The sequence below is a fragment of the Typha angustifolia genome, chromosome 12 (assembly GCF_048772165.1).
Source record: "Typha angustifolia cultivar Huaian chromosome 12, ASM4877216v1, whole genome shotgun sequence".
In the NCBI taxonomy this organism is placed as follows: domain Eukaryota; kingdom Viridiplantae; phylum Streptophyta; class Magnoliopsida; order Poales; family Typhaceae; genus Typha; species Typha angustifolia.
Genome location: NC_133250.1, coordinates 9,364,394 through 9,389,502, shown reverse-complemented (window position 1 = coordinate 9,389,502; position 25,109 = coordinate 9,364,394). Strand labels below are relative to the sequence as shown.

The 25,109-nt window shown below is 32.0% G+C and overlaps 8 protein-coding genes across 8 annotated transcripts; all 8 read right to left on the bottom strand.

Moving 5' to 3' along the window:
• Nucleotides 1-2,234: 2,234 nt before the first annotated feature.
• On the bottom strand, nt 2,235-2,777 carry LOC140772419 (uncharacterized). Its single transcript, XM_073114485.1, has one exon. The coding sequence runs from the start codon at nt 2,617-2,619 to the stop codon at nt 2,353-2,355; it is 267 nt and encodes an 88-aa protein (XP_072970586.1). The 5' UTR covers nt 2,620-2,777; the 3' UTR covers nt 2,235-2,352.
• A 4,472-nt stretch (nt 2,778-7,249) lies between these two features.
• LOC140772361 (uncharacterized) lies at nt 7,250-7,852 on the bottom strand. The gene has a single exon (XM_073114395.1). The coding sequence runs from the start codon at nt 7,691-7,693 to the stop codon at nt 7,430-7,432; it is 264 nt and encodes an 87-aa protein (XP_072970496.1). The 5' UTR covers nt 7,694-7,852; the 3' UTR covers nt 7,250-7,429.
• A 2,823-nt stretch (nt 7,853-10,675) lies between these two features.
• On the bottom strand, nt 10,676-11,332 carry LOC140772408 (uncharacterized). Its single transcript, XM_073114469.1, has one exon. It carries the CDS (start codon nt 11,083-11,085, stop codon nt 10,822-10,824), a length of 264 nt encoding a protein of 87 aa, XP_072970570.1. The 5' UTR covers nt 11,086-11,332; the 3' UTR covers nt 10,676-10,821.
• A 2,194-nt stretch (nt 11,333-13,526) lies between these two features.
• On the bottom strand, nt 13,527-14,120 carry LOC140772404 (uncharacterized). Its single transcript, XM_073114464.1, has one exon. The coding sequence runs from the start codon at nt 13,956-13,958 to the stop codon at nt 13,692-13,694; it is 267 nt and encodes an 88-aa protein (XP_072970565.1). The 5' UTR covers nt 13,959-14,120; the 3' UTR covers nt 13,527-13,691.
• A 2,653-nt stretch (nt 14,121-16,773) lies between these two features.
• LOC140772407 (uncharacterized) lies at nt 16,774-17,382 on the bottom strand. The gene has a single exon (XM_073114467.1). It carries the CDS (start codon nt 17,282-17,284, stop codon nt 16,931-16,933), a length of 354 nt encoding a protein of 117 aa, XP_072970568.1. The 5' UTR covers nt 17,285-17,382; the 3' UTR covers nt 16,774-16,930.
• Nucleotides 17,383-18,311: 929 nt separating this feature from the next.
• Nucleotides 18,312-18,938, bottom strand: LOC140772301 (uncharacterized). Its single transcript, XM_073114306.1, has one exon. The coding sequence runs from the start codon at nt 18,754-18,756 to the stop codon at nt 18,490-18,492; it is 267 nt and encodes an 88-aa protein (XP_072970407.1). The 5' UTR covers nt 18,757-18,938; the 3' UTR covers nt 18,312-18,489.
• Nucleotides 18,939-20,118: 1,180 nt separating this feature from the next.
• Nucleotides 20,119-20,709, bottom strand: LOC140772268 (uncharacterized). Its single transcript, XM_073114252.1, has one exon. It carries the CDS (start codon nt 20,613-20,615, stop codon nt 20,271-20,273), a length of 345 nt encoding a protein of 114 aa, XP_072970353.1. The 5' UTR covers nt 20,616-20,709; the 3' UTR covers nt 20,119-20,270.
• Nucleotides 20,710-23,313: 2,604 nt separating this feature from the next.
• On the bottom strand, nt 23,314-23,963 carry LOC140772354 (uncharacterized). Its single transcript, XM_073114388.1, has one exon. The coding sequence runs from the start codon at nt 23,777-23,779 to the stop codon at nt 23,516-23,518; it is 264 nt and encodes an 87-aa protein (XP_072970489.1). The 5' UTR covers nt 23,780-23,963; the 3' UTR covers nt 23,314-23,515.
• Between the last annotated feature and the right edge of the window lie 1,146 nt (nt 23,964-25,109).

Below are 25,109 nucleotides of genomic sequence, written 5' to 3'. Positions count from 1 at the left end.
CTTATAGACTTTTCTTTCGTGTCATATCTTAGCATTATTTTTTCTATTTTCTTTCTCTAAAATAACAGCATAATTACGCAATATTATTTTAACAAAAAAAATTAAAGGAAAAGTAACGAAATAAATATTTGAAATGTTTTATATAATTGAGGGTTAAATGTGCCGTTAAAAAAAATTAAATACGGAAAAAATAGGTTCTAATTATATCTATATATTATGAATTGATTTGATCTAATTCGAAACAAGAGGGAGAAGTTTTAGAAGAGATCTAATTTGAAACAAGAGGGAGAAGTTTTAGAAGAGATCTAATTCGAAACAAGAGGGAGAAGTTTTAGAAAGGATGTGAGAGAAAGTTAGAGGAAGCCGACTATAAACTTGGGCGGTGAAAGAAAGGATGTGAGAGAAAGTTCCAATGGCTACAACAAGTAGAAAAGAAAATAAATGCATAATATTGTTTTTAATTATCAGATTCATCTCTAATTAGAGTTTCCTCTACAAATTTATAGAGGCTCATCTTAGGAACCTAAACAACTAAGTTAAAACCCTAACAAACCAACTAAATTAGTCTTCTTTATCTTCTCGAATTAACTTTTCGTTTCGCTATAAATAGATTTCGAATCTGAAGAAGTCGTGAATACCAAAGTTATAAAATATTCAGCTGAATTTAACTAATTAAATAAAATTCTAAACTACTGATGTTTTAACTAAACCATATAGTAAATGAAATTAACTAGAATCAATCAATTAAGCTAAATGTCCTCGTGATGTGATTCGAGATCTGACTCATCGCATCAGTATCCTTACAAAAAAAAGTACCTTAATAATAATAGCCACTAATAATAATTAATTAGTACTTATGAATAATTTCAGTTTATATTGTGTGCTGCTGTAGAGCATGGTTTCTGGACATAGTGAACTTTTCTGAAATTGATGGCTCAGCACAGAATGAAATCATCAGATAATCTCTTTTGTTTTTTATGATAAATAAAATTAGAATTAGCATCATGAAATAGTCATTCCACTCAAACAAAATTAAAAAGACAAAATAACATTTGTAGTCATAGATGTTATGGAGGTTAAAAGGAAAAATACTTCACATCTCATAAATATATTATTAACATATGATAAGATTGTAACGATGGAAAGAAAAATAAAATCATCTACCTCCTCTATACTTTAGCCTTATTAGATAATTAATTAACTCAAATATATCATATCTTTAATGTATCTCCTTATAAATGGCTTAGTTATTTCATACATGAACATATAAAATATACAAATCTCCGCACCGTAGAATAATAGATAATAAAAATTAAATATTATATTATGCATTTAAATTTTAGACTTGTAATAAATTAGGCTCTAATATCATCTAAAATCAATTAATTAAAAAAATGAATTATTAGGTAAAGATTATATATCATAATTTTAACGCAACCAAATTCACTTTATTCCCATAATTTTAATTTTTATCACTATTCCATACTAACACTTTTGATTAAACAGTAAATACTAATGCCACTAATAAAAATAATAAAATGACTTTAATGACTCGCTTTTGTTAAAAAAATAATTATTTGGAGAGAAATTTTAGTATGGCTTAGCAGTGAGTAATAAAAATTTGTATAGTTAGGTAATTTTTATTCAAATTACTTAAAAAATTTAAATTAAAAAAAGTTCGAACCACGAGAGGAAATTAACAATCACAACATATCAGTGTAGAGATAAGTAATGATACAAAATAAAGTTTAAAAGATGAATAAATTTTTGATCCAAAATACAAAGGATATATTGTATTTAACACCCAAAAGATAATTAAAAAAGAAAATATTATAATAAATATCCTATCTTTCAATTTTATTATTATTATGAAATAGAGAATATTTTGTTAACTTTGAAAACAAAAAACTAAAATATATAAATATCTAATATTTAGATTTAAAATCTAATTCTTCATTAATTTTAACTAAGCTTAAAAAATAAGAAACTTATTCATATTTATTCAAGGATTTTAAGGTTATTTCTTATCTATAAGTACTTTAATTCATCTATATAATAACTAATTATAATAAAGTTAATGTCAAGTGTATTTGTGAGGCATTTTAAGCAAAAATATATATTATCTTTTTCCCTAAAAACTATCTGTTGAGATTGAGATTGAGATTGAGATTGAGATTGGGATTGAGTAGGAAATAAGAGAATAATTCTCAATTCTATGAACATCCCATTGTAGATCTGGAATTATAGAAGCATCACTATAGATTTAGCCTATATATATCTCAAAAAACTCTATTATATTACAAAAATGAAATAAGAAACTTTGCTTTTAACCCCCCCTCTTGCTTCTAAATCCTAATTAGGACCCCAGCAGCTCAAGTACATGACAGTCCTCAAAGACTCCTCTGCCTTCTTGGCCTGCTCATCCACCCCTTTCCTCCTATCCACTGCACAAGACATCCTCTTAGCCTGAGAAAGAGATCCCATGCTGCTCTTCTTCGCCCTCTGGTTCAGGGACCTAATTGCATAATTCCATCTGCAGAGCCCTGCTTGGTCTTTCAGAGCTTCCACTGCTCCAACACTTGCAGCTATCAACAAAGAAGTCTTGCTTGCACAACCCATTTCTTATCTTGCTCCTCTAATGGTGAAGTAGATTTCTGTGGCTTTTTTGAGTTATTTTGATGAGAAGAAATGGGAAGCTAAGCATATGTATATATAGAGGAGGAGGAGGTAATGGTTTTGGAACTCCAATTCCCAGATACAAGGTGCTGGTTGTTTTAGCTCTTAACTGTTAAAGAGGGGAAAAGGTTTTAGGTGAGCCCACACCACCACTAGAAGACAGTGGTCTAATGGAAAGTAGTAGGATAGAGATAAACTATGGGAAGTGGAGTAGTAACCAAACTGTGATGAAGCTGGTTTGATACAGTAACCATAGTGACAGATTGTATTTAAAAATAAAATATATAAATTATTGTTCTTTGCGACAAGTTTAAGGTTTTAGATTAGCAAATAATTTAACAGTAATTAACTCTTTGAGTATAGTATAGCTGAATTGTAGCTATATATTAGATAATTAATTACACCTGGACTCTATTTTTTTGCTTATAGACTTTTCTTTGTGGCATATCTTAGCATTATTTTTTCTATTTTCTTTCTCTAAAATAACAGCATAATTATGTAATATTTTTTGAACAAAAAAAATTAAAGGATAAGTAACGAAATAAACATTTGAAATGTTTTATACAATTGAGGGTTAAATGTGCCATTAAAAAATTAAATACAGGAAAAATGGGTTCTTATTATAACAATATGTTACGAATCGACTTTATCTAATCTGAAACGATTCTGAACTAGATTGTAGACATAATTTTCGAAGAAAACTGATAATTTAACCATTGGATCTTCCTAAATTTTGGATATGTTATTGCCTTTGAAAAGACATTTCTAACAAATCTTAGATTGTAGGGTTTGGATGGCTAGATCTTGAGATATCGGCCGAACAGTGACTAAAGATCAGATAAACACTAGCTTAATAGCCATTCAATGGCTAGATAAGTGCTAGGTTAATTTCTTGGTATGAATAGGGAGAAATTGTTGTAGAAGCGAGGGATTAATACTTAGAGGAAACCGACCAAAGACTAGAGCAAATAGAGAAGATAAATGCACAATGTCATTTTTAATTATTAGATTCATCTCCAATTAGGGTTTTCTTCACATATTTATAGAGCCTCACCTTCAGGACCCAAACAAATAAGTTAAAATCCTAACAAATTAACTAAACTAGTCTTCCTTTTCTTCTCGGATTAACCGTGCAGATAGATTCCGAATCAGGAGAGTTTGTGAATATCAAAGTTATAGATCTAGAGGTTGGCGATGTTATCTAACTGTTTGATATTATTCGAATATCTGTAGAATATTCTGCGAATATTTTTTTGAAACTGTACAGAACTGAATTTAACTAATTAAATAAAATTATAATCTATTAAGGCTCTAACTAAACCAAATAGTAAATAAGATTAACTAGACTCAATTAATTGAATCCAATGTCTCCGTGCTGTGATCTCACATCTGATTTGATCAAAATGGTATCACTATCCCTACGTAAAAGTTCCTTAATAATAATAGCGACTAATAATAATTGATTAGTACTTACGAATAGTTTTAATTTATATTGTGTGCTTCTCTAGAACATGGTTTCTGGACATAGTGAACTTTTCTGAAATTCATGGCTAAGTACAGAATGAAATCATTAGATCATCTCTTTCGTTTTTTATGATAAATAAAATTAGAATTAGCATCATGAAATAGTCATTCCAAAAGGAAAAAGACAAAATAAAATATAGAGCCATAAGTTTGTTTTAGTCATAATCTTATAGAGGTTAAAATGAAAAATACTTCACATCTCACAAATATATTATTAACATATATTATTAACATATGATAAGATTGTAACGATGGAAAGAACCAAAAAAACATCCTACCTCCTCTATTCTTTAGCTTTATTAGATAATTAATTAACTCAAAAATTATAATTATTAGATTATATATCATATCTTTAACACATCTCCTTATAAGTGGCTTTCGTATTTCGTACATGAATAAATAAAATGGACAAGTCTTTACAGCGCACAAGAATAGATAATAAAAATTAAAAATAATATTAGACATTTAAATTTTAGACTTGTAATAAATTAGGCTCTAATATTATCTAAACTTAATTAATTAAAAAATTAAGTTATTAGGTAAAAAATTCATAATATATATCATATTTTTAACGCAATGAGATTCACTTTATTCTCATAATTTTAATTTTTATCACTATTCCATTTTAACACTTTTGATTAAACAGCAAATACTAATGCCACAGATAAAATAATAAAATGACTTAAATGACTAGCTTTTGTTAAAAAAAAGAATTATTGGGAGAGAAATTTCAGTATGAGTTAGCAATGAGCATGGTAATGAAAAGCGAAAAGGGCGGCACACCGCGCACCCCTGCTCCGCTCTCCCCCCACCCAAATCCACCTAGCGCTCGCACAAGGTGGTCTACCGCCTTGGTAGGCTGCCAGAGCACCAAAAGGCGCTAGACGAGCCGCGCGGCCCGATAAGGCGAGCTGGCTATTTTGCTCGCTTGGCTTATTGGTTAGGAAGATAGAAACAGGTCGGATTATCCACTTAAAATAACTAACCCATTATATATATATATAAAATCCTCTCTCGCTACTCTTCTCTCTCACTCAGTAAAACCCTAAATCACTAATCCCTTTCTCGTCCTCTCCGGCTCTCCTTTCCACGGCCGATTGCAGCAAGCGATAAGGCAACTAAGGTGGTGGCCTGCGGCAACAGCGACGAAATGGATGGCGATCGATGCCAAAGGTATGGTCAGTGTCCTCTTTCCCTCTTTCTCTCACTTAGTCAGTCTCTCACTCAGCCTCTCATGATCTCACCCTCTCTCGCAGCCTCTCTTGCAGTCTCTCTCTGAATCTCTCACACAGTCCGAAGGGTCTTTTTGCTTTCAAATTTCAGTTGTCTTAAACTCTTAATCAGTTAATCTATTGACTATTAGTTCTTAATTTAAATAAATCAGTAAGTATCTGCAAATCTGTTGAAATGTTTTAATCGATTAATCACTTAGTTTGTTAATTTGTTAATCAGTAATCACTTATTTGTTGAATGTTGATTAATGATTGCTAATCTATTATTGTATATAATGTATATAATGTAATTATGTGCAAATTTGTTGAATATTGATAAAAAAATTTGTATATAATGTATATTCTGTATTATATAAGTTTTTATTTATTTTTTTTGTCTTAAAAATTCTAGACAGCCCTTGTCACTCGCCTTTCACCTAGGCACTAGGTGGGGTGACCGCCCGCGGCCGCCTTTCAAAACATTGGCAATGAGTAATAAAAATTTGTACAGTGTTACGAACCAGCCTAATTCGATTCGCAACGGTTCTAAACTCGATAAAGCTCATAACTTTCGAAGGGATCTGCGAACAATCTAATCGACGGAGCTTCCTGAATTCTAGATATGTTGTTACTTTTGGAGAGAACTTTCCGATGAATCTAATCTCATAGTATTTGGACTGTTAGATCTCAAATTATCAACCAAACATTGGGTGAAGGTCAATTATATCTTAGTTTAATAGCCCTCCCATGGCTAGATAGATGCTAAGTTTACTCCTTTGTGTGAAAGGGAGAAGTTATTGTAAAAGATGGATTAGAAGTTGTAGAAGATGGGGTTAGAAGTTGTAGAAGAGGAGGGTTAGAAGTTGAAGAGGCCAAGACTTAGCGGTAGAAGAAGGGAGATGGGAAAGGGCGCAGATGGCTAGAGATAAGTTGAGAAGGAGATAAAAGCAAAGCTAATTTCAATTACCTAATAACCCTTGTGATTGCATTTGAACGCATAATTTGCGTTCTCTATAATTGCGAACGCATGCAGGTGTTTGAACCGCCTCGTTCAAACGCGGTTCCATGGAGTTTGAATGCCCCCTAGCAAAAGCTATTATTCTCTCAAGCAAACACAAACTATATAAATGGCTCATCTCAATGAACCCAGTACCGCGTAGTGGATCCAATTCAATCGAGTCGTATCATATAGTTAGCTGATTTTTAAATTATTTTAAAAGTTTAAATTAAAAAAAGTACGAAGTGTAAGAGAAAATTAACAATCATAACATAACAACATAACAGTGTAGAGATGAGTAACGATACAAAATAAAGTTTAAAAGAGAGAGTAATTTTTTTCCAAAATACAAAGGAAATATAGTATAATACAAAGGAAATATAGTATTTAACGCCCAAAAGATAATAAAAATAGAAAAATTTATTAAAAATATCCTATCTTTCAATTTATTATTATTCACACCATCTGGTGGGAGCTAATGAGATAGAGAATATTTTGTTAACTTTGAAAACAAAAAACTAAAATATATAAAATATCTAATATTTAGATTTAAATCTAATTCTTCATTTACCTTTAACTTAGCTTAGAAAAACTTTATTCATATTTATTCAAGGATATTAAGGTTATTTCTTATCTATAATTACTTTAATTCATCTATATAATAACTAATTATTAATAAAGTTAATGTCAAGTGTATGTTTAAGGCATTTTAAGCAATATATATACATATATTTTTTCCCTAAAACTGTTAGTGACATCCACTGTCAGCAGTTTTATCAAGCTGAAGCGGAGAGAAAGTCTACTTATGATTGAGATTGAGATTGAGATTTGAGTAGGAAATAAGAGAATATTTCTCAATTATATGAACATCCCATTGTAGATCTGGAATTATAGAAGCATCACTATAGATTTGGCCTATATATTTCTCAAAAAAAAACTCTATTATATTACAATTGCAAAGTCCCCAAAATTAAATAAGAAAAACTTTGCTTTTTACAACCCCTTCTCTTGCTTCTAAATTCTAATTAGGACCCCAGCAGCTCAAGTACATGACAGTCCTCAAAGACTCCTCTGCCTTCTTGGCCTGCTCATCCACCCCTTTCCTCCTATCCACAGCAGAAGACATCCTCTTAGCCTGAGAAAAAGATCTCATGTTGCTCTTCGCCCTCTGGTTCAGGGACCTAATTGCATAATTCCATCTGCAGAGCACTGCTTGGTCTTTTAGAGCTTCCACTGCTCCAACACTTGCAGCTATCAACAGAGAAGCCTTGCTTGCAGAACCCATCTCTTATCTTGCTCCTCTAATGGTGAAGTAGATTTCTTTGGCTTTTTTGAGTTATTGGATGAGAAGAAATGGGAAGCTAAGCATATGTATATATATAGGAGGAGGAGGTAATGGTTTTGGAACTCCAATTCCCAGATACAAGGGGCTGGTTGTTTTAGCTCTTAAAAGTTAACAGGGAAAAGGTTTTTGGTGAGCCCACACCACCACTAGAAGACAGTGGTCTAATGGAAGGTAGTAGGATAGAGATAAACTATGGGAAGTGGACAAGTAACCAAACTGTGATGAAGCTGGATTGATACAGTAACTATAGTGACAGATAGTATTTTAAAATAAAATATAAAAATTATTGTTCTATTGGACAAGTTTAAGGTTTTAGACTAGCAAATAATTTGACAGTAATTAACAGTTAAGACTTTTCTTTGTGGCATGACTAACTTGGCATTATTTTTTCTTTTTTTTCTCTAAAATAACAGCATAATTACGTAATATTTTTTTAACAAAAAAGTTAAAGGATAAGTAACGAAATTAATGTTTGAAATATTTTATATAATTGAAGGTTTAATGTGCCATGAAAAAAAATAAATAGGGGGAAAATGGGTTCTAATTATAACTATCCTTACATAAAAGTACCTTAATGATAATAGCCACTAATAATAATTGATTAGTACTTATGAATAATTTCAATTTATATTGTGTGCTGCTCTAGAACATGGTTTCTAGACATAGTGAACTTCTCTGAAATTCATGGCAGAATGGAATCATTAGATCATCTCTTTTGTTTTTTATGATAAATAAAATTAGAATTAGCATCATGAAATAGTCATTCCACTCAAACAAAATTAAAAGACAAAATAATATATAGAGCCATAAGTTTGTTGTAGTCATAGATGTTATAGAGGTTAAAAGGAAAAATAATTTACATCTCATAAATATATTATTAACAGATGATAAGATTGTAACGATGGAAAGAAAAAAAAAATCATCCTACCTCCTCTATACTTTAGCCTTCTTAGATAATTAATTAACTCAAAAATTAAAATTGTTAAATTATATATTATATCTTTAACACATCTCCTTATTAGTGACTTCTGTATTTCATACATGGACAAATAAAATGTACAAGTCTTTGCACTGCACAAGAATAGAAAATAAAAATTAAAAATTATATTAGACATTTAAATTTTAGACTTGTAATAAATTAGGCTCTAATATTATTTAAAATCAATTATTAAAAAAATTAAGTTATTAGGTAAAGAATTCATAATATATATCATATTTTAACGCAACCAAATTCACTTTCTTCTCATAATGTTAATTTTTATCACTATTACATCCTAACACTTTTGATTAAGCATAAAATACTAATGCTACTAATAAAAATAATAAAATGACTAGCTTTTGTTAAAAAAAGCGGTGGCGGCACACCGCGCCCCCCGTCCCCGCCCCCGCGCCCCGCTTGCCCCCCAATCCACTCGACTCTCGCGTAAGGTGGTCTATCGCCTTGGCGGGCCGCTAGAGCACCAAAAGGCACTAGACGGGCTACGTGGCCCGATATGGCCCGCCTTATCAGCTTATTGGTTAGGAAGATAGAAATGGGTGAGATTATCCACTTAAAATAACTAACCCATTATATATAAAAAAAATTCTCTCTCTCGATTCTCTTTCGTTGGTCTCGTCTCTCCCTCAATGAAACCCTAAATCCCTAACCCCTTTCTTGTCCTCTCCACCTCTCCCTATCACGGCAGGTGGCAGCAAGCGACAAGGCAACTAAGGCGACAAGGCAACTAAGGCGGCGGCTTGCGGCAACAGCGACGAAATGAACGACGATTGACAGCAAAAGTATGATCAGTGTCCGCTTTCCCTCTTTCCCTCTTTCTCTAACTTAGTCTCTCTCAATCTCTCACACAATCCGAAGGGTTTTTTTGTTTTCAAATTTCAGTTATTTCTTAAAATCTTAATCAGTTAATCTATTGACTATTAGTTCTTAATTTAAATAAATCAGTAATTATCTGCAAATCTGTTAAAATGTTTTAATCGATTAATCACTTAGTTTGTTAATTTGTTAATCAGTAATCACTTAATTTGTTGAATGTTGACTAATGATTGCTAATCTATTATTGTATATAATGTAATTATGTGCAAATTTGTTGAATGTTGATTAAAATTTTTGTATATAATGTTGATTAAATTTTTTGTATATAATGAATATTCCGTTCGAACGCAAGTCCATGGTGTTCGAATGTCCTCCTAGCAAAAGGCATTATTCTCTCAAGCAAACACAAACTATATAAATAGGCTCATCTCAATGAACCCAATACTGCATAGTGAATCCAATTCGACCAAGTCGTATAATATAGTTAGGTGATTTTTATTCAAATTACTTTAAAATTTTAAATTAAACAAATTACGAACTGCAAGAGGAAATTAATAATCACAACATAACAGTGTAGAGATAACTAACGATACAAAATAAAGTTTAAAAGATAAAGTAATATTTTATTCAAAAAACAAAGGAAATATTGTATTTAGCGCACAAAAGATAATAAAAATAGAAAAATTTATCAAAATATCCTATCTTTTAATTTTATTATTATTCACACCATCTAATAGGAGCTAATGAAATATTCTTAAAACAAAAAACTAAAATATATAAAATATCTAATATTTAGATTTAAAACTAATTCTTCATTTACTTTTAACTTAGCTTAGAAAAACTTATTCATATTTATTCAAGGATATTAAGGTTATTTCTTATCTATAATTACTTTAATTCATCTATATAATAACTAATTATTAATAAAGTTAATGTTAAGTGTATGTTTAAGGCATTTTAACCAATATATATTATTTTTTTCTCTAAAAACTATCTGACATCCACTGTCACCAGTTTTATCAAGCTGAAGGCTGAGGGAAAGTCTACCTATGATTGAGATTGAGATTGAGATTGAGATTGAGTAGAAAATAAGAAAATATTTCTCAATTCTATGATCATCCCATTGTAGATCTGGAATTATAGAAGCATCACTATAGATTTGGCCTATATATACAAAAAAAAAACTCTATTATATTACAATTGCAAAGTCCCCCAAATTAAATAAGAAAAACTTTGCTTCTCTTGCTTCTAAATCCTAATTAGGACCCCAGCAGCTCAAGTACATGACAGTCCTCAAAGACTCCTCTGCCTTCTTGGCCTGCTCATCCACCCCTTTCCTCCTATCCACAGCAGAAGACATCCTCTTAGCCTGAGAAAGAGATCCCATGCTGCTCTTCGCCCTCTGGTTCAGGGACCTAATTGCATAATTCCATCTGCAGAGCCCTGCTTGGTCTTTCAGAGCTTCCACTGCTCCAACACTTGCAGCTATCAACAGAGAAGCCTTGCTTGCACAACCCATCTCTTCTCTTGCTCCTCTAATGGTGAAGTAGATTTCTGTGGCTTTTTTGAGTTACTTTGATGAGAAGAAATGGGAAGCTAAGCATATGTATATATAGAGGAGGAGGAGGTAATGGTTTTGGAACTCCAATTCCCAGATACAAGGTGCTGGTTTTTTTAGCTCTTAACTGTTAAGAGGGGAAAAGGTTTTTGGTGATCTCACCACTAGAAGACAGTGGTCTAATGGAAAGCAGTAGGATAGAGATAAACTATGGGAAGTGGAGTAGTAACCAAACTGTGATGAAGCTGGTTTGATACAGTAACCATAGTGACAGATTGTATTTAAAAATAAAATATATAAATTATTGTTCTTTGCGACAAGTTTAAGGTTTTCGATTAGCAAATAATTTAACAGTAATTAACTATTTGAGTATAGTATTGCTGAATTGTAGCTATATATTAAATAACTAATTACACCTGGACTCTATTTTTTGCTTATAGACTTTTCTTCGCGTCATATCTTAGCATTATTTTTTCTATTTTCTTTCTCTGAAATAACAGCATAGTTACGCAATATTTTTTTAACAAAAAAAATTAAAGGATAAGTAACGAAATAAATATTTGAAATGTTTTATATACAAAAAAAATGGGTTCTAATTATAACTATATATTATGAATTGATTTGATCTAATTCGAAACGATTCTGAATTAATTGTGGACATGACTTTCGAAGGAAGCTTCGGATAATTTAACGGTTAGATATTCCTGAATTTTAGATATGTTATTAGACTTGAAAAAATGCTTTATAATGAATCTTAAATCATAAAGTTTGGATGGTTAGATTTTGAGATATCGGCTCAACAGTGATTGAAGGTCAAATAAACCTAGCTTAATAGCTAGATAGGTGTTATGTTAATTCCTTGATGTGAAGAAGGAGAAGTTGTAGTAGAAGAGGGGGATTAGGAGTTAGAGGAAGCCGACTAAAAACTTAGGCGGTGAAAGAAAGGAGGTGGGAGAGAGTGCCAATAGCTAGAGCAAGTAGAAAAAAAGATAAATGCACAATGTCGTTTTTAATTATCAGATTCATCTCCAATTAGAGTTTTCTTGACAAAGTTATAAGGACTCAAATAATTAAGTTAAAACCCTAACAAATCAACTAAATTAGTCTTCCTTATCTTCTCGTATTAACTTTTCGTTTCGCTGCAAATAAATTTCGAATCTGGAAAAGTCGTGAATACCAAAGTTGTAGATTTAGAGGTCGGATGTTTACAAAATATTCTACGAATATTTTTTTAAAACTGCATAGAACTAGATTTATCTAATTAAATAAAATTCTAACATACTCAAGTTCTAACTAAATTACATAATAAATAAAATTAACTAGACTTAATCAATTAAGCTAAATATCTTCGTGATGTGATCCGATCTGACCCATCTTATAGTTATCCTTACAAAAAATACCTTAATAATAATAGCTACTAATAATAATTGATTAGTACTTATAAAATAGTTTCAATTTATATTGTGTGCTGCTCTAGAGCATGGTTTCTGGACATAGTGAACTTTTCTGAAATTCATGGCTCAGTACAGAATGAAATCATTAGATCATCTCTTTTGTTTTTTATGATAAATAAAATTGGAATTAGCATCATGAAATAGTCTTTCCACTGAAACAAAATGAAAAGGACAAAATAACATATAGAGACATAACTTTGTTGTAGTCATAGATGTTATAAAGGTTAAAAGGAAAAATACTTCACATCTCATTATTAACATACGATAAGAATGTAGTGATGGAAAGGAAAAAAAAAATCATCCTACCTCCTCTATACTTTAGCCTTATTAGATAATTAATTAACTTAAAATTAAATTTATTAGATTATATATTATATCTTTAACAGATCTCCTTATAAGTACATGAACACATAAAATGTACAACTCTCCGCACTACACAAGAATAGATAATAAAAAAATAAATATTATATTAGATATTTAAATTTTTGATCCAAAATACAATGGAAATATTGTATTTAACGCCCAAAAGATAAGAAAAATAGAAAATATTATAATAAATATCCTATCTTTCAATTTTATTATTATTATGAAATAGAGAATATTTTGTTAACTTTGAAAACGAAAAACTAAAATATATAAAATATCTAATATTTAGATTTAAAATCTAATTCTTCATTTATTTTAACTTAGGTTAAAAAATAAGAAACTTATTCATATTTATTTCTTATCTATAAGTACTTTAATTCATCTATATAATAACTAATTATAATAGAGTTAATGTCAAGTGTATTTGTGAGGCATTTTAAGCAAAATATATATTATCTCTTTTCCTAAAGACTATCTGTTAGTGATATTCACTGTCACTAGTTTTACCAAGCTGAAGCTGAGAGAGAGTCTACCTATGATTGAGATTGAGATCGAGATCGAGCAGGAAATAAGAGAATAATTCTCAATTCTATGAACATCCCATTGTAGATCTGGAATTATGGAAGCATCACTCTAGATTTGGCCTACATATATCTCAAAAAACTCTATTATATTACAATTGCAAAGTCCCCCAAATTAAATAAGAAAAACTTTGCTTTTAACAACCCCTTATCTTGCTTCTAAATCCTAATTAGGACCCCAGCAGCTCAAGTACATGACAGTCCTCAAAGACTCCTCTGCCTTCTTGGCCTGCTCATCCACCCCTTTCCTCCTATCCACTGCAGAAGACATCCTCTTCGACTGAGAAAGAGATCCCATGGTACTTCTCTTCGCCCTCTGGTTTAGGGACCTGATTGCATAATTCCATCTGCAGAGCCCTGCTTGGTCTTTTAGAGCTTCCACTGCTCCAACACTTGCAGCTATCAACAGAGAAGCCTTGCTTGCAGAACCCATCTCTTATCTTGCTCCTCTAATGGTGAAGTAGATTTCTGTGGCTTTTTTGAGTTACTTTGATGAGAAGAAATGGGAAGCTAAGCATATGTATATATAGTGGAGGAGGAGGTAATGGTTTTGGAACTCCAATTCCCAGATACAAGGTGCTGGTTGTTTTAGCTCTTAACTGTTAACAGGGGAAAAGGTTTTAGGTGAGCCCACCACTAGAAGACAGTGGTCTAATGGAAAGTAGTAGGATAGAGAGAAACTATGGGAAGTGGACTAGTAACCACTGTGATGAAGCTGGTTTGATACAGTAACCATAGTGACAGATTGTATTTAAAAATAAAATATATAAATTATTGTTCTTTGCGACAAGTTTAAGGTTTTAGATTAGCAAATAATTTAACAGTAGTTAACTCTTTGAGTATAGTATAGCTGAATTGTAGCTATATACTAGATAATCAATTACTGGACTCTATTTTTTGGTTATAGACTTTTCTTTGTGGCATATCTTAGCATTATTTTTTCTATTTGCTTTCTCTAAAATAACAGCATAATTACGTAATATCTTTTTAACAAAAAAAATTAAAGGATAAGTAACGAAATAAACATTTGAAATGTTATAATTGAGGGTTAAATGTGCCATAAAAAAATTAAATATGGGGAAAATGGGTTCTAATTATAACAATACATTACGAATCGATTTGATCTGATCCGAAACGATTCTGAACTAGATTATAGATATGACTTTCGAAGGAAACTGTAGACAATCTAATCGTTGGATCTTCCTAAATTTTGGATATGTTATCGCCGTTGAAAAGACCTTTCCAACGAATCTTAGATCGCAGGGTTTAGATAGCTAAATCTTGAGATATCAGCCGAACAGTGACTGAAGGTCAGATAAATCCTAGCTTGATAGCCCTTCAATAGCTAGATGGGTGCTAGGTTAATTTCTTGCTATGAAGGGGGAAAAGTTGGTTAGAGAAAACCGATCAAAGACTTGAGCGGTGGAAGAGGGCGCCAATGGCTAGAGCAAATAGAGAAGATAAATGCATAATGTCGTTTTTAATTATCAGATTCATCTCCAATTAGGGTTTTCTCTATATATTTATAGAGCCTCACCTTAGGGACCTAGACAAATAAGTTAAAATCCTAACAAACCAATCTTCCTTATCTTCTTTGATGTGCAAATAGATTTCGGAGAGATCGTGAATACTAAAATTGTAGATTTGGTGGTTGGCGATATTATCTAACTGTTTGATATTATTCGAATATCTGTAGAATATTCTGCGAATATTTTTTTAATGCACAGAGCTAAATTTAGCTAATTAAATAAAATTATAATCTATTAAAGCTCTAACTAAACTAAATAATATATAAGATTAACTAGACTCAATTAATTAAGCCTAACATCCGCATGATGTGATCTGATCTTACCTAGATCGCATCACTATCCTTACATAAAAGTTTCTTAATAATAATAGCCACTAATAATAATTGAATAGTACTTATGAATAGTTTCAATTTATATTGTGTGCTGCACTAGAACATGGTTTCTAGACATAGTGAACTTCTCTGAAATTCATGGCAGAATGGAATCATTAGATCATCTCTTTTGTTTTTTATGATAAATAAAATTAGAATTAGCATCATGAAATAGTCATTCCACTCAAACAAAATTAAAAGACAAAATAATATATAGAGCCATAAGTTTGTTGTAGTCATAGATCTTATAGAGGTTAAAAGGAAAAATAATTTACATCTCATAAATATATTATTAACAGATGATAAGATTGTAATGATGGAAAGTAAAAAAAAAAAAAATCATCCTACCTCCTCTATACTTTAGTATTGACTCTTGTATTTCATACATGGACACATAAAATGTACAAATCTCCACTCTACACATGAATAGATAATAAATAAATAAATATTATATTAGGCATTTAAAATTTAGACTTATAATAAATTAGGTTCGAATATTATATTAGATATTCAATTAATTAAAAATTAAGTTATTAGGTAAAGAATCCATAATATATATCATACTTTTAATGCAACCAAATTCACTTTATTCTCATAATTTTAATTTTTATCACTATTGCATCCTAACACTTTTGATTAAACAATAATACTAATGCCACTAATATAAATAATAAAATAACTTAAATGAGTTAAATGACTTTGCTTTTGTTTAAAAAATAATTATCTGGAGAGAAAGTTTATTACTTAGCAATGAGTAATAAAAATTTGGATAGTTAAGTGATTTTTATTCAAATTATTTAAAAATAAATAAATTAAAAAAGCACCGACACCAAGAGGAAATTAACAATCACAAGATAAAAAGTGTAGAGATAAGTAATGAAACAAAATAAAGTTTAAAAAGATAAAGTAATTTTTGATCCAAAATACAAAGGAAATATTGTATTTAACGCCTAAAAGTAATAAAAATAGAAAAAATTATGAAAATACTATCTTTCAATTTTATTATTATTCACACCATCTAATGGGAGCTAATGAATTGAAAACAAAAAAAAAAATATATAAAATACTAACGTTTAGATTTAAAATCTAATTCTTCATTTATTTTAACTTAGCTTAAAAAATAAGAAACTTATTCATATTTATTCAAGGATATTAAGGTTATTTCTTATCTATAAGTACTTTAATTCATGTATATAATAACTAATTATAATAAAGTTAATGTCAAGTGCATTTGTGAGTCATTTTAAGCAAAATATATATTATCTTTTTCCCTAAAAACTATCTGTTAGTGACAGTGGGAGAGTCTACTTATGATTGAGATTGAGTAGGAAATAAGAGAATAATTCTCAATTCTATGAACATTCCATTGTAGATCTGGAATTATGGAAGCATCACTATAGATTGGCCTATATATTTCTCAAAAAACTCTATTATATTACAATTGCAAAAGTCCCTCAAATGAAATAAGAAACTTTGCTTTTAACCTCCTCTCTTGCTTCTAAATCCTAATTAGGACCCCAGCAGCTCAAGTACATGACAGTCCTCAAGGACTCCTCTGCCTTCTTGGCCTGCTCATCCATCCCTTTCCTCCTGTCCACTGCACAAGACATCCTCTTAGCCTGAGAAAGAGATCCCATGCTGCTCTTTGCCCTCTGGTTCAGGGACCTAATTGCATAATTCCATCTGCAAAGCCCTGCTTGGTCTTTCAGAGCTTCCACTGCTCCAACACTTGCAGCTACCAACAAAGAAGCCTTGCTTGCAGAACCCATCTCTTCTCTTGCTCCTCTAATGGTGAAGTAGATTTCTGTGGCTTTTTTTTTTTGAGTTAATTTGATGAGAAGAACTGAGAAGCTAAGCATGTATATATAGAGAAAGAGAGAGAGTTTTGGAGAAGAGGTGTTGGTTTTGGAATTCCACTTCCCAGATACAAGGGGCTAGCTTTGTTAGTTTAAGGTGAGCAGACTACTAGTAGTATTAGAAGACAGTGGTCTTGTGGAAAGTAGTGAAATAGAGATAAAATATGTGAGGTGGACCAGGGAGGACTAATGACCAATTAACCATACTGGTTTGAAGCAGCAACTAAGACATTATATTCTTGGTACATTAGTTAATTCATGATTGTTAGAATACAAAGTATAGAAATTACCATTCTTTGACTGCTGAAAATTTGAGACTAGTTGAGCAGAACAGTGAATCCTAGCAGAGCTACCTGTAATCTTAAAGTATAAAATCCACTTTTAAAATATCTTTAGCTCATAAGTGATTTAAGTAATTAACTAATTGAGGATAGGATAGATGAATTGTAGCCGGATATTGAATGATTAATTATACCTGCACTCTATCTTTAATTTCTCGTTTTTATATAGATTTTTTTTTAATTTTTTAACAGAGAAATTTAACAGATAACTATCCAAAATCTATGTAAAAAATAGGCTCTAATTGTAAGTGTGCTGATCTAGAACATGGTTTCTAGACCATAACGAAGGTTTCTGAAATCCATTGCTCAGAACAGAATGGAATTATTAGATCTTTATTTTTGTTTCAGATGATAAACATATTAGTTGTTTTAACTTACCATTATAATTTAGTGTAAATTTCGTAAAGGTTAAGGTTAAGTGCTTAAATTAATAACTTTCTCCAAAATAATATTAAGAGCCATAGATTCTTGGAGTCATAGATATTAAGAGCCAAAAGTATTACTTGCCAAGGAAAAATACTTCACATCTCCTAAATATAATATTTAACATATATTATGATAGATTAGAATTTTTTAATTTCTTTTTAACATTGCCTGCATCGTTGTCACGAGATTTTGCATCAGTTACTCGTTGACACATTGGTAAGAATTTTAGGGTAAACTTAATTAAGAGGCTAATTGTAGAAATGCTCAATTAAAAAAAATTAATTCCGAGCTGTTACTATATGGTTTGGATTGAGTACTAATAGTTATGAAGCATTACTATAGATTTGCACAAAAAAACCTTCTATATATTACAATTGCAAAGTCCCCCCCCAAATGATATAAGAAACTTTTGCTTTTAACCTCCTCTCTTTCTTCTAAATCCTAATTAGGACCCCAGCAGCTCAAGTACATGACAGTCCTCAAGGACTCCTCTGCCTTCTTGGCTTGCTCATCCATCTCTTTCCTCCTATCAACCAAAGAGGAAGACATCCTCTTGGCCTGGGAGAAGGAGCCCACGCTGCTCTTTGCCCTCTGCTGGACTGATCTCAATGTATAGTTCCATCTACAAAGCCCAGCTTGATCCTTGAGGGCTTCCACTGCACTGATGCTTGCAGCTACTATCAAAGAAGTCTTTCTTGTAGAACCCATCTCTTGTTTCCTTTTCTTTCTCTTTTTTTTCCTTTTGGTACTTCTTCTTCTTCTTCTCTGGATGTGTGATGCTAAAGAAGGTTTTGAGTGGTAGCAGTAGTTGTTGAGTGTTGATGTGAAGGAGATAAGGGGGGTATATAAAGCTACTAAAATGAGTAGTGGGTGAGGAGGAGGTATGGGAGAAAACAAGGGGTGAGCTGGAGAGCTGCTGCTGGATTTGGGCTTGGTTGTTTCCTGAATACCAGGGGCTATTTATTGTTTCTTTATTAGTTATCTAATCCACATAGTAAGAGTAGTCTTATGGGTAATTTTAAAGTTACAGTAGTAGAATGCTCTATATGGTGTAAAAATTTATTGGAAAATTTGTTAAAAAAACATTCTAATATAAGTCTTACTTTACCTTATAGATATTTATCATTTGATTATATATTTTGCTTCTAATGTCTTAGAAATACTTGTCGTTATTTTTGTTTCAATAGTTATGAGTAAGATTTTCTTTTTGGTAAAGATTGAGTAAGCTTTTTAACCTTAAGGTAAAAACAAAAAGAGAACTAAAATTTTAAGATTAAATAAGAGATATTTTAATTTTTTTTTTTTTATTCTATTCGTTTTTTTTATGAATTGAATGATAAAATATGATAAAATTTTCTTATAATTTTTTTTTTCCTTGACACTTGGAGCGTCTTAATTATCCAATATCTCGACGTCTTCCTCCCTTCCCATCTTCTAGCCCTGTGGGTATATGAGTGCAGGGGTTTTTCGATGCAACGTAGCTTTCTTCTCCATTCTTCTCTCCTCCAAGCTACTGAGGTCGCCGGTGCATATCGATATGCCTCCAATCCTTCTCCTCGATCTTTCCACTTGTCCCTCCAATGGTTCTAATCCTCCCCCTCCTTGGTAGCCGAAACTGCCACCTTGTGTTGTTCTGTCGTCCATACATCGTCTCTCCTTGCTCCGCCGCCCCTTGAGCTTCCCCTCCGCCGCGCGGCTGGGCTTCTTGGAGTGCTCTTAGTTGATGTTGCCGTCACGCCCTCATCATACTCCCATTTCCTTTCGTCGTCTTGCTTCGTCTCTCTCCTCCAACCTGACTCCCGGAGTGTCTATCAGATCATGGCACTGCTGGAACTTTGGCTTTTTTTTTGTTATTTTTATCTTTTTAGGAGGGTGATATGTATTAGTTTAGAAGCCCCATGATTCTTAAATCAGTAACAAGTATTCTTTTTCCATTCATTATCATGGATTGGAATATTTGATTTCAGATGGACTTAAAGTATAAACAAATGATGCTTTGGATTGGATTGAGTTCTAATAGTTAAATTTACATAATTTTCACTTGGATTTAGTAGGAATTAAGAGACTATGTTTTCAATTCCATAAAGCATCACTAAAGATTTGCCATATATATATATATATATATACACGCAAAAAAACTTCTTATATATTACAATTGCAAGGTCTCCCAAAATAATGAAATAATAATCTATGCTTTTAACCTCCTCTGTTGCTTCTAAATCCTAATTAGGACCCCAGCAGCTCAAGTACATGACAGTCCTCAAAGACTCCTCCGCCTTCTTGGCCTGCTCATCCACCCCTTTCCTCCTATCCACTGCAGAAGACATCCTCTTGGCCTGAGAAAAAGATCCCATGTTGCTGTTCTTCGCCCTCTGGTTCAGAGACCTAATTGCATAATTCCATCTGCAAAGCCCTACTTGGTCTTTTAGAGCTTCCACTGCTCCAACACTTGCAGCTATCAACAAAGAAGCCTTGCTTGCAGAACCCATCTCTTCTCTTGCTCCTCTAATGGTGAAGTAGATTTCTGTGGCTTTTTTTGAGTTAATTTGATGACAAGAACTAAGCATGTATATATAGAGAGAGAGAGAGAAAGTTGGAGAAGAGGTGGTGGTTTTGGAACTCCACTTCCCAGATACAAGGGGCTGATTGAGATGAGCACACAATTAGAAGACAGTGGTCTAAAGGAGAGTAGTGAGATAGAGATAAAATATATGAGGTGGTGATTTAACCAAATTGTCATTTAAAATATCATTTAAACCAAGTCTACTTAATAGGTCTGTACATATATCTCAAGCCAAACAAACATGGAAGAATATTAGAATATAAAATTATAAAAATTACTGTCTAATACTATCTAATACCTCTTAACTCCTAAATGCTGTGGGAAAAATAAAAATAAATAACCATCTTATGTATCCTCAGTTTCTTTTGCTTCTTCTATTCTAAAATAAGGGCAAAACAGTCCCCATAGTATCTGAAATTCATTATATATATTTAACATTTTTTAACAGAAAAATAAAATAAATAACTAACAAAAGGAGTATTTATAAAGTTTTAGTAATTAAGATGGACGAGCAATAAAATACAGATAGGGGTCTACATGAAAACTAGTTTCAGACCCTAATCCTCATGGGCACCAACAAATAAACCACTAGTTGAATAGTATCATTTAAATTGTGTGCTGCTCTGCTCTAGAACATGGTTTCTACAGAATGGAATCATTAGACCATCTCTTTTGTTTTATATGATAAATAAAATTAGATTTAGCATCATGAAATAGTCATTCCAGTGGGGCAAAAAAGAAAAGGACAAAATGACATCTAGTGCCTTTTAATGAAATAGTCATTCCAGTGGGGCAAAAGAGAAAAGGATAAAATGACATCTAGTGCTATAAAAGGTTGTTGGAGTCATAGCCACTAAGGGACATTCACTTATAAAATAAGATCAACTTTTTTAAAAAAAAATTATAATCTTTAATGTCGAGCGAAGTAAGCTAATACTAGTATAAACTATTTAGTAATAAGACTGCATCTTAATTGCATCTCTCCCTCCCTTTTTCTTGTACTTTGCTCGATCTGCTTCTGTCGCAGTGATCCGCTAACGCTGACCTTTCTCTCTTAATGGTGCTCATTTACTTACTGGCATCACTATCATCGGATAGGTGAGGTTCTTTTGGGTTGAGAGAGGGTTTAAAACCCTTCACAGTAGTAGTTTATGCTTATCAGCGTCTTTGTTTTCAGCAATCTCCTAATATTATTTGGTCTTAGTTGTCATGCTTTTTAAGGGTCCTTAGCTATGTTATTTTTAGTTTGTCATGCTGTTGATTTAGGGTGTTATAGGTTTTTTTTTTCTTTTAACTTATTGTGCTAAGTGGACAATCTTTGATTTTCTTACTTTTGTGGATTCTTAGAGTCATGTCTTGGACTGTTGAACTAACGGAACCTACAAAATGACTCGAGACTCTTTGCTTTTGAGAATTTCTTAAGTTTTTTTTATTTTAATTTTGTATTGTGCCCCTGAGCTTAATGTTTTGTTTTAAAACTATAGTGCTATACTATTATAGGTCAAGTGTGAAGTTTGTGTCAAAGAGTCATCGCTATATTCTCTCTCTTATGTCTGTATTAGGTTGTATCGATATAACCATTAACGAATTATCTTAGCCCGTGACTTTCTCAATGATTATATTTAACGTGATATAACATTAATAATAATATAATTTTAAAAATAATAAATTGTATTATAAATTAGTGTTATTTTAAATCAAATATTAAAAATATCTTTGATTACATGTAAAATAATAGTAGTAATTAGATGCTATCAAATTTAAAGGCAAAATCATAAATTTATTTTATTATTAGATTGATTTTTAAAAATTATATTAAATACAGAATAAAAAGTTAAGTTATTATTTATTTATTATACCAAAATAACGAGGTTTACCGAAGCTTGGGCGAGTTGGCCCAAGCTATTAGATAACAAATTAATAACGTTTATTATATGGACGGTTCGTGTATTACAAATCACATGAAAATATATAATAGAACATAATGATTAAATAAGTCTAAATAAGTTTTGATTTCTATAGCAACGAGGTTAGATAATCAATTAACCTAAAATGTTGAGTTACTAAGTAAAAAACTAACAATATATATAAAATCACTTTTATCTCTCTGAAATTTTTTTTCTATCATTATGCTTAGTAACACTTTTGATTAAACCGTAAATACTAACATGATTAACAGAAATGATAAAATAAAGTAAACGATTCTAGTTTTGTTAAATAAAAATATTACTTCACTTAGTGATATAAAATATAAATTTGGAGGGTAAAGATAAAGATAAAATAATTTTAATCCAAATTGTAAGGATAAATTATATTTTACCACAAAAGATAATAAAATCAGGTAAATTTATTCAAAACAATGTTTCTTTTGTTTTTATTATTTATTATTATTCTATATATTTTGCTTTTAATGTTTACCCGTACGACTGTATCTAATGAAATAAAAAATATACTTTGAAAACAAAAATGTAAAATACCTAAAATATTTGATATTTGATTTTAAAATCTAGTTCTCCGTTTATATTTAACTTAGACTTAAAGATTTATTCAAAATTATTCAAGAATATTAGCGGTTATTTTATATCTATAATTACTTTATCTCATGTATTTAGTAACTAACTGTTAGTAAAACTAATTTCCCTAAAAACTATCTGCTAGTGAAATCCATTGTCACTAGTTTCATCAAAGCTGAACCTGAGAGTCTGTATACCTATGATTGAGATTGAGATTGAGATTGAGTAGGAAATAATAGAATATCTCACAATTCTATGAACATCCCATCTCAGATCTGGAATTATAGAAGCATCACTATAGATTTGGCCTGTATATACTCAAAAAACTCTATTATATACAATTGCAAAGAAAAACTTTGCTTTTAACAACCCCTTGTCTTGCTTCTAAATCCTAATTAGGACCCCAGCAGCTCAAGTACATGACAGTCCTCAAAGACTCCTCTGCCTTCTTGGCCTGCTCATCCACCCCTTTCCTCCTATCCACAGCAGAAGACATCCTCTTAGCCTGAGAAAAAGATCTCATGTTGCTCTTCGCCCTCTGGTTCAGGGACCTAATTGCATAATTCCATCTGCAGAGTACTGCTTGGTCTTTTAGAGCTTCCACTGCTCCAACACTTGCAGCTATCAACAAAGAAGCCTTGCTTGCAGAACCCATCTCTTATCTTGCTCCTCTAATGGTGAAGTAGATTTCTGTGGCTTTTTTTGAGTTAATTCGATGACAAGAACTGAGAAGCTAAGCATATATATATATATAAAGAGAGTATATAGAGAGTTGGAGAAGAGCTGGTGGTTTTGGAAATCCACTTCCTTGATACAAGGGGCAGGTTGAGATGAGCACACGATTAGAAGACAGTGGTCTAATGGAAAGTAGTGAGATAGTGATAAAATATGTGAGGTGGACCTGTAACCAAGCTGTGATGCAAAGCTTGTTTTGGTAGATTAATTAAGACGTTAAGTGCTAATTGACTAATTAAGTGTAGCAATGGAAAAATATTAGGACCGTATATTCGATGTGCCTTAAACTTCATTGTCATCAGAGAGTAATCACCTAATTGGTGTGCTGGGCTGCTCTAGGTTTCTGAAATCCATGGCTCAGTATGGAATGGAATCATTAGATTAGACCATCCCTTTTGATTTAGACGATGAATATAATTAGAATTAGCATAATGAAATAGCATTACAGTGGGAAAAGCAAATTAATATAACATTGTTGGAATTAATACTTCACATCCCTAGTATGTAACATTGGAGGCATCTATTAGAAATTAGATGAGAAAGTGAATTGTATACAAGATGTTTTTAGAATTTTCTTGTTAACTGTTAAGATAAAATTAAAAGGGGGAAAAGCAAAACCAGCGGCTCCTTTCAATTTGGTGATGTTGCTATGCAATAAGAGTCCAAAACATGAGGACCTAAAAAGAAACCATTAAATAAACCCCACGGAACGTGTGGCTGCCATGCCAATGGATTCTCCCGTAAACAATGGACCCACCCACCCGTCCCTCGGTTTCCACTTTCCACCAATTTGTTTGCAAATCAGCCCCTACAAATTTGTCTTATTACACCAAGACTCATCTCATCGTACACCAAGGACCTTTTTTTTCAGTTATATGGTGATATGCGAAAATGACCCTATGAATTGAAAAAACTTTATTTTCCTCCTTCCCCCTCACCCCAGGAGAAGTTTATTCATATAAATAACTCCACCCAGAAGAGAGAGGTCTCCAAACTCGCGAAAGAAAATCCCCGGAGCTCCTAAAGAGATCTCAGGAAAATGTGCAATGGACGTGACTGCCGGAGGGATACCACCTTCCGGTCGCTGCAGGGGAAGAGCGGCGGCGCCGGGAAGCAGCAACGGACGGATACGGCGGCGCCGCGAAGTGGGAAGGGTGGCGGCGGCGAAGAGGGGAAGAAGGCGAAGAGAGAGTCAGAGAGGATGGAAAAGGTTATGCTGTTGCTCGTTTGGGGGCCCAATTAATAGCCCG

Bases quoted from the DNA above. Each gene is read 5' to 3' on its own strand.
- LOC140772407 (XM_073114467.1), bottom strand. From the start codon at position 17,284: ATGCTTAGCTTCTCAGTTCTTCTCATCAAATTAACTCAAAAAAAAAAA.
- LOC140772361 (XM_073114395.1), bottom strand. From the start codon at position 7,693: ATGGGTTCTGCAAGCAAGGCTTCTCTGTTGATAGCTGCAAGTGTTGGA.
- LOC140772419 (XM_073114485.1), bottom strand. From the start codon at position 2,619: ATGGGTTGTGCAAGCAAGACTTCTTTGTTGATAGCTGCAAGTGTTGGA.
- LOC140772301 (XM_073114306.1), bottom strand. From the start codon at position 18,756: ATGGGTTCTACAAGAAAGACTTCTTTGATAGTAGCTGCAAGCATCAGT.
- LOC140772268 (XM_073114252.1), bottom strand. From the start codon at position 20,615: ATGCTTAGTTCTTGTCATCAAATTAACTCAAAAAAAGCCACAGAAATC.
- LOC140772354 (XM_073114388.1), bottom strand. From the start codon at position 23,779: ATGGGTTCTGCAAGCAAGGCTTCTTTGTTGATAGCTGCAAGTGTTGGA.
- LOC140772408 (XM_073114469.1), bottom strand. From the start codon at position 11,085: ATGGGTTGTGCAAGCAAGGCTTCTCTGTTGATAGCTGCAAGTGTTGGA.
- LOC140772404 (XM_073114464.1), bottom strand. From the start codon at position 13,958: ATGGGTTCTGCAAGCAAGGCTTCTCTGTTGATAGCTGCAAGTGTTGGA.